The sequence below is a fragment of the Hippopotamus amphibius genome, chromosome 11 (genome assembly GCF_030028045.1).
Source record: "Hippopotamus amphibius kiboko isolate mHipAmp2 chromosome 11, mHipAmp2.hap2, whole genome shotgun sequence".
NCBI lineage: Eukaryota > Metazoa > Chordata > Mammalia > Artiodactyla > Hippopotamidae > Hippopotamus > Hippopotamus amphibius.
Window position 1 is genome coordinate 107,082,345 of NC_080196.1, and position 15,650 is coordinate 107,097,994.

General features: G+C 34.4%; 1 protein-coding gene across 1 annotated transcript in view; it reads left to right on the plus strand.

The window, feature by feature from the left end:
• Window positions 1–15,650, plus strand: part of CCDC102B (coiled-coil domain containing 102B) — a 251,247-nt gene that overhangs the window by 218,394 nt on the left and 17,203 nt on the right. The window contains exon 8 of the mRNA XM_057700148.1: window positions 3,975–4,078. Coding sequence (XP_057556131.1) covers window positions 3,975–4,078 — 104 coding nt within the window. The remainder of the gene's footprint in view (window positions 1–3,974; window positions 4,079–15,650) is intronic.

The window sequence follows — 15,650 nt, forward strand, 5'->3', positions numbered from 1 at the left end:
ACATTAACGCTGGAGCTGGCGGAGTATCTTCCCACCAGCAGTAAAGCATCGCTTTTCCCACGTCCTCCTTCTCCACAGGCCTCGCTGCAGTTAGGGCCTGAGGATTCCTCTCCTTCAGCCTCCTCACAATCCATTCCATCCTCCTCTCCACCTGCCAGGACCTTCGTTCTTCCCGACTCTGTGGCTGCGTCCACCGCAGCCCAGCCTAAGCTTGACAGCAGAGTATTTAAGAAAAGCTGCATCACTCGGGCCAGGGTAACTGTACTGACGTCTACTCACAGGTTTTCCAAGGGCCAGCAGTCACTATCATCTGGCAACTTGAGAAATGGAAAAATCTTGAGCCCTGTTTGACACCAACTGAATCATTATTGGCATTTTAACAAGATCCTAAGGTGGTTCATAGAATGTGAAAGTTTAAGAAGCCTGTTTTAAAAGATTTTAGGAGTAGGGTGGTGATCCATTCCAGAGAGGAGCGAGCATGTGAGCAAAGGAGTGGGGAAAGAAACAAAAAAAATGAGCTCCACGACTACCACCAAACCCACCCACTGTCGTGGGCTGAAAAGTACAAAACGTTCAGGGCTGCTGGAGAATAAAACAAAATGGGATTACCCTGGTAGGGAATGTGAGAGCGGAAACGAGAGGATGGTTTATGTGCTCATCTGGGTCCTGGGAAGCTACTGAGGGGTTTGTCAGATGGGGCAGTATGACAGAATTGGATGTTAGCCAAGTCTTCCAAGTAAGGTCTGGATTACGCTGTGGGCATTTCCCATTGCATTTTCAACATCCTTAAAGTTAATTTAAAAGTTCAGTTATTTCTCATTGTAAATTTTATAAAAGTTTAACACAAATTTAGAAAAGTATAACACGTCCACCAGTATTTTGTATCGTTTTTGTGTTTTCTTTGTTGTTTTACATAAGGTCATGCATTACAATATTGTGAGCCTTTTTTCTGAAGTTAAATATCATAAAATAGCATTATGAAGTCTAATTAAGCATTTTAATGTCTGCAGAAGTTCTATTAGAGTGATGGCAATAATTAAACATAAAACTTTCAGTAATGATTCAGGTCGGTTTGACTTTTTCTTAAGCAAAATGAAAAATACTTGTGCAAAAAGCTTTTATGCATCATCTCTGATATTTTTTGGACATTTCAAAACATGATGAATTTTTAAAAACATGAATGTTAAGACTTTTGGTATACATTTCCAACATGCAATACAAAATTTAGTTACTGTAATTTTTCCAACTTTAAATAACTTTTAAGTATTATGTTCTACTTAAACTATTTTTCTTATAGTTGTACCAAAATATGCCTTAAATATCTAGTAACCCCTGCCTATAATTAAGCTTTCTAAGTAGTTATCATATATCCTATATTGGTATTCCTATATTAAAATCCAAAATGATAGAATAAAAGCTGAACATTTATAAATTAAAGAAAAAATACAAAACGATAACATTTCTCATTCATTAAGTTGGGAACTGCCCTAGGTAATGCCAAATAGGTGGGTTTTTTTCCAAGTAGATATTTGAAAGAAAAAATGTGAAATAATCTGACATTCCAGAGTATTATTAGTCAATCATTATTAGCCTATTACCTTATTCTTCTAATTTTTATCCTGATAGAAAATTAATCTTTAAGGAGGCATGAATGTTGGACATTCTGATTCCTCCCCAAATAATGAAATTGGATGCAAGGCTGTATCTGAAGAAGCAAAATTCATCTGTATACTTGGCCTACTAGAATTTTGTAAGAACTTAATATTTATCAAACAAAAGAGACAACATTGAATAACTTCAAGTAAAATATAATGACTAAATCCAACATAAACCTAATGTATTAACAGATACATGTTACATTAACTGCAGAAAAAATTAGAACTAGGAAATGTAGAAGATCTGTAAAAAAAAATTTCTGGTTCAACATTTATCTATATAAAGTAGAAACTAGGAATAGTGAATTCCACAAAAACCTGCACAGGCTAGATAAGGGAGAACTTTGATGGTAAGAAAGTAAACTTGGATTATGTATATAAAAGTAATTCTATTAGGTGTATATATGAACTTAAGAATTGTGGATGTCAAAAAAAGTGAGTATTACTAAAAATGAGTGACATTCAGAAATAAAAATAATATTTGAGAGTTAATTATGATACACTTTAACAATGTTTACTTCATGGGCACAAATAATTAATGAAAAGGGTTTATAGAATGGTGAGGGTATAAAGAGAAATAGCTTTTTTCTCCTGAAAAATAACACCAACTCAACTCTATATAATTCTTTCTAACGTTTAAAGTGCTTTAACTTGAATAACACTGGCCAAGGGGTCAGAGAATTGGGATCAGTTTTCATATTTAGCAGTAATTTGACTTTGTATATAATAAGGACGATTTTATTATTCTTACAATTTTTAACTACTTAAATTATTAACCTTATTTTACTATACTGTAGTGCCATAGCTAAGCAGTCTGCTTAGAGAGGCAAGATTTTTGTGTTGAAGCTGCATATGCATGGTGAAATATTCAGCTGGAGGAATACGATCACTAGATATTGTTGTGAGGAAGAGAAGACTATCTAAACCTACCCCATGGAACCTCCATTCAGGCTAAAAACTTGGCAATTAAACACCTATTAAAATGTGTTTATATTATACAGTGCTGTGTATCAATTATATCTCATTAAACTGGAAGAAAAAATGCGCTTATATATAGAAAAAATAAAATTGGAGATCTACCACCCATCGTGTACAAAAATTAATTCCATCTTGATCTAGGACTTAAATGACACATACAAAACTTTAGGGAAGTAAGTTTTAGCATTATTAAATACATCCTAATTTTAAAAAAATTGATATATTTTGTTTAATAACATGACTAACATTCATCCAAAGATCTCTTAAATAAAACGGAAAAAGTTATAAACTGGATAATACTTGGTGAGGATACCTGGAACACTTACAACTGACAAAGGTTTAGTATCAATTATAACAAACATGTACAGATAAAAAAGAAAAGAAAGAGCTCCAAATAGAGTAATGAACAGAAGACTTGAATAGGAAAAAAAGAAGAAAATCATTGAGCCAATAAAAATGTAAAGAGGTAGCGACCACAATTTATTGATCAAAGATTGGCAAAAGTTTTAGTATCTCAGAGCACCAAGTGTTGGTGAAGATATGCTCAAACAGGATCCCATCGAATTGCCTTTGGGAGGGAAGTTAGTAAACCATTTTGGGAGACACTGTAGTATTATCTTGTAAAATTAAACATTAAAAAATATAACCTGGCAATTCTCCTCCTACGTATGTCTACAGAGACTACTTTGAACATATGCATCAGGAGATATACACAAGAATGCTCAAAGCAGCTCAAGCCTGCAAACAGTCTAATACACGTGGACAGGAGGGTGTTACTGTCATGGCATCGTCATGCAGTACCATCATGTAAAACACAACCAGGAGGCTGCAGTGAGACACAAATATGGATGGGTCTCAGCAGCTGAATTAAAAAAGTATCAGAAGATAACAAACAGTGTAATACCCATTTATTTATGTTTGTTAAAAACAACTAAAATAACACATCTTAAAGAATATTTCTATTCATACCATTATATATGTGTATATATATACACTTAGCATATGCATATGCATATATATGCTATAATTTAATAAATATACACAAAATATATATACACATACACACGCAAATAAAACTGGTTTCAAAATCATGGAAATAATAAGGTAGGGGAGCCCAGGTTAGAAAAGATTTTGTCAAACATTCTAGAGTCCATGTAGATGTTTTTTATTACTGAATATATGAACTAATTCTATAATTAAAAATAAATATTCCTACATAATTGTACACATATACAAAATAAATTCAGACATGAGAATATCATGCAAAAAATGGAGCTGGTTTTTAAAAGGATTTTCTTATTTCAGTCATCTTACCTGAAGCATTTTCTGTTTTGCTTTCAGCTTGATGATTTCCTGAATCAGATCCATCAGCTCCAGAGGTCTCTGGATGGACAGAAGGAAATAAATGAAAACTTGGAAATTAAACTCAGACACTTACAGAACCGGTAATTATTTCACAAAATATGTTGAAGTCAAGATTGGGATCTTAGATAAGGAAATCTTGATGCCCTTCTTCCCTCATTTTCTTAAATATCTATAACATTATTTTTGTTAACCAGAAATATTAAAAGAAACTTACAAGTACTCAATACTTAAATTTATGGGCTTCTTAGCTCTTATTATTTTTTCCCCAATAAATGTTACACTCCAGAGAGGTAACAGTAAATTTGGTATAATTCTTTATACAAGGCAAAAGTGGACAGAGGCATCAAACACTATGATTTGCATTATAAAGAGACTGAAGGAGCAAGCTAAGATGTGCACGCCAATTGACAGAAACACTCTCAGCAAAGTAATAGATCACCTGTGAAGTTAAGGAAAAGCAACAAGCACCTCAGAAACTAAGAGGGCTTTTGACTTTTATCTGGATAGACATTTTGCAGTAAAGTCATGAAAAAGCCCTCCAGCAACAGAAGATAGTATCTAGGTATAAATCCGGTGGAAATAAAGCTATGATTTCCTTTGAGTTGTATGAACAAAGTCAAAGTATGAATTTGTACATAGAGGAATATTTAAGACCTTTTTGTATTGTATTGTTTACTACTTCATATTTATGTTTATTTTTTGAGATAAAGAAATTTACTTAAAAGGAAAAAAAAGACACAATATAATCCTACATAGCTACTTCCAATGAAGCAGACTTATAAAATTTAATACCTGGTCTGCCTCCTTTCTTCCCATTAGTGGGGATGAAAATTTACTCATCAACTTGTAAGTAAAGCTTCCTCTCATCATCCAGCTTGTCTCTTTGTAAAAGGCTCCATCACTCACCCAGCCTTCCCTTCTGCCCCTGGTTTTCTCTAATGTGGGGGACGGTCTGACTGGTGGGAACTCTAAGGCCTGGAGACAAAGAGGCCCACCAGTGGCCTTCCCTTGGCTGTTGCATACGCACTGGCTAGGGGTGTGGGCCCCAGGATGGGATTTCATCTCAGCCCCACCCTTCAAATTTCTGTTAAGCCCTGTCTTAAGTCTTGCTTAGTTCTTAACAAAAAATGATGGCCAGTTTGATTTTATCTTTACCTGGAGACAGATTCTTAGTTTGAGACTGCCTTCTCTGTTTCCTCTAAAATCTGCTTGAAAAATGAATATTTTTTTTCACTTACTTTTCTCTTACGACTGCTTATGCTACAGGCTAAAAATCATTTCTCGCTTTCACCTTCTGCCTGGGACTTTCGTTGGTTCAACCCACAGGCTTATCACATACTTGTAGTTTTCATGTTCTTGCAGGTGACACTCTTGCTGATCATTGCCCCAACACATAAATGCCTCCCTCTCTCCAGCCTCCAGTGACAATCGCTTCACTGCTTTTACACCAGCACTAACAGCCTCTTCACTGTCTTTCCAGTCTCTACTCATTGATGTCCCTACACCAATGCCACGTATTTTGTTAAGGCAGCCCTCCCTTCCAGATACCATTGTTTGTTTGAGATCTCTATTGCTGTAAAAGAAATCACCCAAATACTTAATTGCCTAAAACACTTATTATCACAGTTCTGTGGGTTTTCTGGGTTCCGCTGGGTGGCTCTTCTGCTTCACACAAAGGTTGTAGGGGTTACTCTTGCAGCTGCCTCCCACAGAGAGCTCTCTGGGGCTAGAATGTCCAAAATGACCTCACTCCTATATCTGATACTTCAGCGGGAGTGAGAAATGGCCGTTGTTTGTCAGGCCTGTCCCTTGTCCTGAGGAATCACCCTGGCGGGGGGAGGAGGCAGGTCGCACAGTGCCCCGTCCTCCAGATTCTATTGGTCAGCATCTGTGGCAGGTCACTAGGCCAACCCAGATTCAAGAGTTGAGGAGATTTACCCCATGGCTTTATGGAAAGAACCACATGTGCACAGAGGGACACTGTAGACATTGTTGCCACCATCTCTGCCGACAAGGCAGATACCACAAGTGCAGCAACTTGGGATTAGACGTCACTCCTACCTATGTTTCTCAGGCTAAGTCAGAAGATAAGCTTTGCTATTTATTATTTCTTGACCTTGAGCATGTTACTTATAGTAGAACTATACAATGCCCCCTTAAAGACTGAATAATGTGTAAGAAACACCTGACACAGCACATGACATTAGTAAGTATGCAACAAGCATTAGTTTATTCATCTCATTCTACTTTTTTAAGAGGCAATTTCCTTCAGAGCAAATACATTTAGAAAGCAAAGTTTTTTGTGCAAAAAATCAAATACACTTTAAAGAAATCTTGAAAATGCCTCTCAGAAAAATTTTAAATACTAATACTACTTGCCCTTCATTTCAACTACATCAACTTGTACCCTCCTGTTGGGTATGTTTTCTTACCTGTTTTCAAATCTCTTTGTAACATTACTCACATTTTTACTAAACAGCATTTTATAATAATAATCCTGATATTACACACCTGAAACTCCTGTATAGGAGACTAAAAAAATGTCAGGAACACAGTATTGTGATATAAAAAGATAGGCATTAACCAGTAAAATAAATGTCAGAAATTTTTCTCTTTAAATGTCATTTTAAGAAAAATGTTTAGAATTGTAAATATTAGAAAACTCCCAGAATAAAATAAAATTGAAATTAAATATTTTCATAAATTAGAATACTCATAACTACATTAATGAAGAAACTCGATAGTGTTTTTTAAATATCCCTTTGCATTAATTGTAATCTGCATTGTAATATCAACCAGTTTTAAATATAAACATTTTAAAATAGAACTATAGTAATTTAAGTATAGTTTATATCAAACAACCTAAAGAAATGATATCATAATGGGGAATGTTTAGTGTTATATTGCAAAGTGCCACCTATTTATGCCAAATATGAAATGATATATACAGAAAATATAATTCCTATTTTATGACACTGCTCTTCCAGAGGCTTATAAAAAATACATGGAAGAAATGAGCTGTTATCCAATTTTAAATCAAACATGAAAATATGGTATTGTCTCCATATCCCAAGAGGAGCTGTTTCACAGACTTTAAAGATTAGTTTTGAGCTAACATATACATTGTGCACATTTCTCTCCAAAATGCAAAGACCTTCTCTGTCCCTGCCATGGCCTGGCCTTCACTTACTCCTGGGAATAAAATTGTAGACTGTGATTGGTGTGGGGAATGAAATGACCCCCAAAGCATTCTCACCTTGGTACGCGTACTGCTGCCTTCACTGTGGCTAAACTTCAGGTACATCATACCTGATGCAGTCGAAAGCATGAGAATGGTTATTTGTAGTCTTAATACGTTTTCATCTTGTTGGCATGATCCATTTCTAAAGAAGTACACATACCATTTTTTCTCCCCTTTATATATTGTTGTGAAGATAGTAATATTTTCTGAAATCACCACCAAGTATCTGGTTTCTATGTCTTCAAATGAAGGCTAAATGTTATATTCATTTGGGAACATAACTAAGGAAGGAACATTTGAAAATTTTTACTCTCACTGAGGATGATTCTGCTGGCTATAAGAGTAATTTTTTGAGATGTGTTCATGCATCTATATGCACTATATCCAAAGAACTAAAACACTACAAAGACTTATTCAAAAGCAAACTAACATTGCAGAAAAATATTTGTCTAACAGCTTGGCAAGTTTAGGAAGACAATTTCTATACTGAATATAATATTTTTTTATTTGAACATATCTCATCTTTGAATGTATTCTATTGGGAAAAAAAATACTCCTGAGTCCAGCTTGAACCATAATTATTAGAGTGAGGTGTGAATCTTTGGCAATAAATAATGTGAAAGAGATTTGTCCTATCAGTAGCTACATTGATGCCTTGGATAAAGAAACAGAGAAATAGCAAACATATTAATATAATTCTACATTATTTTGTATTAGAAATAAAAAATGGTTCTAAAGAGAATGTAATTACTTAGGAAAAATTTTAAAGAATAAGTCACACAATAAAACATAGTGATATATGAAAGGGCTTTTGGAACACAATATTAACACTGGATTTCACTTTTCCCCCCATAGGCATTACCTTACCTGCTTGATGAGATAGAAATTAGAATCTCCACTTTACAGGTGAGAAACAATAGCTTCAATGAATACACGACTTACTTAAGTGTCACATGCAAGTCTGCAGATTAGAAAAGACTTTTCACTTTAGACCTGCCAAAATTACAGAGGAGAGGGTTAGACGTGCCTAAGATAGTTAACTCATTTGATCCTTCTAAGTCTGTTTTCTCACCTGTAAAATGGAGTTAACAATGCCTGTTTAACTTAACCTACCACTGAAAAGAATTAGAAAAAGAACAAACAAAACAGCAGAATGAAGGAAATAATAAAGATCAGAGAGGAAATAAATAAAAGAGATTAAAAAATAGAAAACATCAATAAAACCAAAAGCTGATTCTTTGAAAGGATGAATAATATTGACAAATCTCTGGCCAGACTCACCAAGAAGAAAAGAGAACTCAAATAAACAAAGTAAGAAATGAAAAAGGAGGTATAACTTCTACTGCAGAAATACAAAAATCATAAGGGAATACTATGAACAATTATATGCCAACACAGTCAACAACCTAGAAGAAATGGACAAGTTTCTAGAAACATACAGCCCACCAAAACTGAATAAGAAATAGGTAATTTGAACAGACCAATCACTGAAAGTGATTTAGAATCTGTAATTTAAAAATCCCCTACAGGCAACAGTACAGGACCAGATGGCTGCACAGGTGAATTCTACCAAACATACAGAGAAGAACTTATACCAATGCTTCTAAAACTCTTCCAAAAAATTGAAGTGGAGGAAACACTCCCAAAGACATTCTATGACGCCACCATCACCCTGATGCCAAAACCAAAGACATCACCAAAAAGAAAATAATAGGCCAAAAAAATTTGATGAATATAGATGCAAAAATTCTCAACATAATATTAGCAAATCAAATCAACAACACATAAAAAATATCATATGCCATGACCAAGTGGGATTCATCCTAGGTCCACAAGGATGGGTCAACATATGCAAATTAATCAATGTGATACACCACATAAACAAAAGATAAGAACCATATGATCATCTCAATAGATGCAGAAAAAGCATTTGACAAAATTCAACATCCATTCATGATAAAAACCCTTACCAAAGTGGATATAGAGGGAACATATCTCCAGATAATAAAAGCTATTTATGACAAATCACAGCCAATATAATACTCAATGGTGAAAGCTAAAAGCTTTCCCACTAAAATCTGGAACAAGACAAGGATGCCCCTCTCACCTCTTCTATGCAATATAGTATTGGAAGTCCTAGTCACAGCAGTCAGACAAGAAGAAGAAATAAAAGGTATCCAAATCATAAGGGAAGAGGTAAAATTGTCACTATATGCAGATGATGTAATATTATATATAGAAAACTCTAAAAACTCCACACAAAAACTACTAGAACTGATAAATGAATTCAGCAAGGTGGCAGGATACAAGATTAACATACAGAAATAGGTTGCATTTCTTTATACAAACAATGAAATATCAGAAAGGGAATGTAAAAAAAAAAAAGCAATAGCTTTTAAAATCGCACTCCCCAAAATAAAATACTTAGGAATAAACCTGACCAAGGGGATGAAAGACTTATATACTGCAAACTATAAAACATTAATAAAAGAAGTGAAAATGATTCAAAGAAATGGAAAGATATCCCATGCTCTTGGATTGGAAGAATTAATATTGTTAAAATGGCATTACTACCCAAAGCAATCAACAGATTTAATGTGATCCCTATCAAATTACCCATAACATTTTTCACAGAACTAAAACAATCCTAAAATTCATGTGGAACCATGAAAGACCCAGAATCACCAAAACAATCCTGAAGAAAAAGAACAAAGCAGGAGGCATAACCCTCCCAGACTTTAGACGGTACTATTACAAAGCTAAAGTAATCAAAACAGCATGGTATTGGCACAAAAACAGACATATGGATCAATGGAACAGAATAGAGCACCCAGAAATAAACCAACACACCTATGGTCAATTAATTTTCAACAAAGAGGCAAGAATATTCAGTGGGAAAAAGACAGTCTCTTCAGGAAGTGGTGCTGGGAAAGTTGGACAGCCACATGTAAATCAAGTTAGAACACACCCTCTCACCATACACAAAAATAAACTCAAAATGGCTTAAAGACTTAAACATAAGACATGACACCATAAAATTCCTAGAAGAGAACATAAGCTAAAACATTCTCCAACGTAAATCATACCAATGTTTCCTTAGGTCAGTCTCCCAAGGCAATCGAAATGTAAACAAAAATAAACAAACAGGACCTAATCAAACTTACAAGATTTTGCACAATAAAGAAAACCAAGAACAAAATGAAACCATAACCCACAGAATGGGAGAAAATATTTTCCAATGATACAACTGACAAAGGCTTAATTTCCGAAATATACGAGCTCTCACAGCTCAACAAAAAAAAAACCCTATCCAAAAATGGGCAGAAGACCTAAACAGATATTTTTCCAAAGAAGACATACAGATGGCCAATAGGCAGATGAAAAGATGCTCAACATTGCTAATTATTAGAGAAATGCAAATCAAAATGACAATGAGATACCGCCTCACACCAGTCAGAATGGCCATCATTAGAAGTCTACAAATAACAAATGCTGGAGAGGATGTGGAGAAAAGGCTACCCTCCTATATTGCTGGTGGGAATGTAAGTTGATCCAGCCACTGTGGAAAACCATATGGAGGTTCTTCTGAAAACTAAAAAATAATTACCATATGATCCAGCAATCCCACTCCCAGGCATATATCTAGACAAAACTATAACCCAGAAAGATACATGCGCCCCTAAGTTCATAGCAGCACTATTCACAATAGCCAAGATATGGAAACAACCTAAATGTCCATCGAGAGATGAATGGATAAAGAAGATGTGGTACATATATACAATGGAATATTACTCTGCTATAAAAAGGAACAGAATAATGCCATTTGTAGCAACATGGATGCAACTGGAGATTACCATACTAAGTGAAGTGAGAAAGAGGAAGACAAATACCATATGATATTACTTATACGTGGAATCTAAAATATGACACAGGAACAGACAGACTCATGACAGAGAACAGACTGGTGGTTGCCAAGGGGAGGGAGCTGGGGCAGGGATGGAGTGAGAGGTTGGGATTAGCAGATGTAACCTTTTACATATAGAATGGATAAACAAGGTCCTACTGATTGCACAGAGAACTATATTCAATATCCTATGATAAACCATAATGGAAGAGTATATATAAAAATATATATATATAACTGAATCACTTTGCTGTGTAGTAGTAATTAACACAACATTGTAAATCAACTATGCTTCAATAAAAAAAGTTGTGAAAAAATACATTAAAAAGTTATGTGAAATTATAATAAATCCAAAAAAAAAGCCTGTTTAATTATAAGCTTGCAACCATAATTTAGTGTATGCTAACTGCCATTTCAAAGAAGGCCAACATGTTTAATGATTATTTTATGAGGCTTAAAGATACATTAAATAAAGATGAGAACTACACGAATAAAATGTTTTTCATTGGCCAGGACTTCACTAATTTTTAATTTATTCATTTAATACATTTTTAATATTTAAATCTGACCATACTTTTCAGTTCTGGTCACCACAAACAAATATAAGAGAATCTCGGGAAGAATGGCAGTGATGAGTAAGTTTCAGAATATTTCACATAAAGGGATAATAGAAGGAATTAAGTTTCCGTTACTTTTAACAGTTGCTCCAGTTACCATCAAACAAATTAAATTTTTTTCAGAGAAAGATGCTGGGCAGTCCTCTGTAGCAAGAGTTGACTAAGTAGAAGCATATGAATTTCAAACTAAAAAGATAATTTATGTTTAAGTTATAACTTAGGATAAAGAGATAACTAGTATTCAGATCTGTAAATTGGAATTTTGTGAATGAACATTTTACTATACTCTTAGAGGTATGATTAATTCAGTTACTTAAAATCAGATATCAGTTCTCTTTAGCTTGCTTTTAGGTCTATTTATTCTCTGTGAATGATTAGATAATAACTCAGAATATTACGGTTCAGTGGAAATACTGCTTTTATACAAAATCTTTAACTTCATTTCTCTAGGTATGAAATTTATTTTGGACTAAATACTCTGATATTAAATGTGGTATCTAAGAAGTGACTTTCAGTTTAATTGTTGAATAGAATTTACTACTTTTATATTTTAATAGAGATTCCTGGTATGATGGGATTAAGTTTTCCAGAATCTGATTCATTATTTAGAAAAGGGGAAAAAAAAAAGAAGGTTTATTTGGAGGCTACAAAATACTCACATACATTCATATGTCACAATCCCCCTACTTTGAGCCTACACGTTGTACAGACATTCGTAACAAAAAACAAGGTAGTTTTTGAAATTATAAGAATAACAAAACAATTGAAGCTTGAACAACTCTGGGGCTAATCCACGTATAATCTATAGTCGGCCCTCTGTATCCGGGGTTCCTCATCGTCGGCGGCTTCAACCAAACACTGACCCTGTAGTTCTATGGTATTTACGACCGAAAAATATCTTTGTACAAGTGGACCCACACAGTTCAAACCCAAGCTGTTCAAGGATCAACTGTCCTTATTTCACATCAAAAGCAGGAATGAGAATAATTTCAAGGGCTCTGATAATTTAGTGATTCCAGTTATAAGCTGGTGTTTTATCTCAATAAAACCACCCAAAGGGGCAATAATTACTACAAGTACTTGGGAACTGGGAGATAGGTCAGCAAATGTTGACTACTGCCAAGTATCTTGGTGTTTTTTTCATTCCAGAAATTCATTAGAGCATTAAAATAAGGATGAAGTCATATTCAACAGCAGGAATTTCAGAACTGAAAAGCATAAATGCTTTCATAATGGCAGTCTGCATTCCCTGTTGCTAAGTCTCACCAATGATACGATTTTTCTTGGTACACCTGTGCTGAGATTATCAGTGGCTGTGACCTGATAGCTTGGCAATGCTGTCAGTGCCCCAATCTCAAGAGATTGTAGGAGATCTAGAGGGAAAGTATGAATAACACAGATTTCAATAAAATTATATTATTCTACTGACACTTGACCAATGTGAGAAACTCTTATAGTAATCCACTGAGATCTATAGTTAAGCCTCTAATTGAGGAAGGATTACTAATTCCTCTTGTATGAAATTCCTTTTATGTTTTAAAAATTCAAACTATAATAGCTACAAAAAGTAGAAAAGTAATATGCCTTAATTTGACTAAATTCTAGTTGGGGATGACAGTGGCGCTTGTGATATTTAAGACACCAATAAAATAATGTGGAAAACATTAAAAAATAAATTTATGTTTTTTTCTTATTACAACATAATGGAGTTATGATTCTGAACAAAGAGAATGAGTCCATCAGCCCTCTACCTAAGTTTATTTAAATTAGTTACATTAAAAATAAATTTGAAAGTAGATATAGTTAGATAAAAAGGTTTTTAAAAAACATCAATAACAAACCATAAAAAATTAAGCTACAAGTAGATTTTAAAGAGAACAAAAGTAAATGATGAAAGTGTTGAAAGAAAATGAGAGAGTAGAGTAGTCAAAATCATAGAGACCAAAAGTAGAATGGTGATTTCTAAGGACTAGGGGCAGAGTAGAATGGGAGTTACTGCTTAGAGTACAGAGTTTGTTTTGTAAGATGAAAAGAGTTATGGAGGTGTGTGGTAGTGATGATTGCACAGCCTTATGAATGTATTTAATAGTACTGAACTGTATGCTTAAAAATGGTTTAGGTGGTAAATTTTATCTTATAGTATTTTACCAGAATAAAAAACTGGAAAAATTAAAAAAAAAAAAAGAAAATGAGAGTTTGTTGTCATTTGGGGAAGCCCTTTTTAAGCAAATGCAATTCTCAGAAGCTATAAATTATGACACATTTGATTTCATGACATTTTAAAATTTATTTTAATCAAAGGTTCATTTCCCCAGAGCCAACTACTTTTAAGTATCTTAGGTGCTTTTCCTGCTACTTATCCTCATGTATCTATATTATATGTTTTTCCTACTATTCTTTTTATAACATCTCTTAACAACTCATTACTGGATGAAGACTTAACTCTTACTACACCACAACTTCAAGCACTCTTTACCTATCTCATTATGCCAATATAGTTTATGACAAATTTTGGTTCAAACAGAGATACATTTTTCAGGAGAATGTTAATATTGTTTACTGCAGAGCCCAGTGTTCTATCTGAACCTGTTCCTTTTAAACATTTAATTATTGCCTAGTTTTATTTACTTGTATAATTTCCTATGTACCCATCTTTAATTTTTTTCCTTCAGATGACCTTTATTATTACTCAATACATTAATTTCAAGTGACAAGTGATATCTGATAAACTAATAGGGAGTGATTCCTGTTTAGGCACAGCTCTGTCATCTTGGAATTTCCATTTCCCAACATTCTTAAATTCCCCATCTTTATCTTTTGTGCTTCATTACACATTTATTATAGTATGTTACTCATAATTTAATAAAAAGACATTATCAAGATAAAATATTTAATCCTTTAAGGTTTTTTTTATTCTATTTTTAAAAACATCACCTTTGTTTTATGGATGCATTGTCCTTTCAGACCTTTCTTTTTTCCTCCCAGTTATAATTTTATTGCTTGTTGGTTTCAACCTTTGCTATTCTCAAGCTTCTATCTTCACCCAGGACAGGTAGGTGCCCTCAGGTGGCTCTCTTATTTCTCTGGGGCTCTCATTGCTGGCTTGCTATAGTTCCAGGCCTTTTTTTTTTTTTTTTTTTTTTAGTGAAATGTAGGAGACTTTTTCTTCTTTTCAGAAGCTTTTAATTCTTTAGCCTCAGACTTCATAAATGTCTAGAGAAAGCTGGTCTTTAAGCCTTGGATTCGTCATTCCAGCCCCTTGTGGTCCCTAAAAGCATTGCCCATTTCCTCCCCCATCACGGCCCCAGCAGCTGTTCTCTGCCTGAGCTGAGCCAATGGAACTGGCATGTTCTCCTGGGAAATAAAATAAAAAACAACTGGTGGTCATCAGCTCACATCCAAATGGTTCTCTAGTCTCTGAAGGTTTTAGTCCATCTAGTTGTGTTGTGTCTACACATTTTAGATGCCTTTAAAATTATGTTGTGTGAAATCTGGCCATTTTCTTTTCAGCTGTTGGCAGTAGCATTGGCCTGGGGTGATCTATTATCTCTTATGTTGAAGCAGAGGTCCCACAAATTAAATTAAAAATTATAATATCGTGTGACTTTTTTTTAAGTTACAAAATGTAACTTTTATAGTCTGATTTCATCCCCATGGGATTATTCTGTCTACTGGTCAAAGTACCATTGTGCATCATCATTTTGGATTTGATTTTCTGTCCCTCAGTAGCTATACATTTGAGGATGTTAGAGTCCCTCAGGTGGAGCAAATTCTATGGTTGTGGAATGTCCCACAGTCTCTGCCCTTACCGTGACATGTTGGAGATACTGGAGGACTCTCTCTGGTGAGTGGCAGGAGAAAGCTATTCTGCTCTCAGATTCCTATCTCAT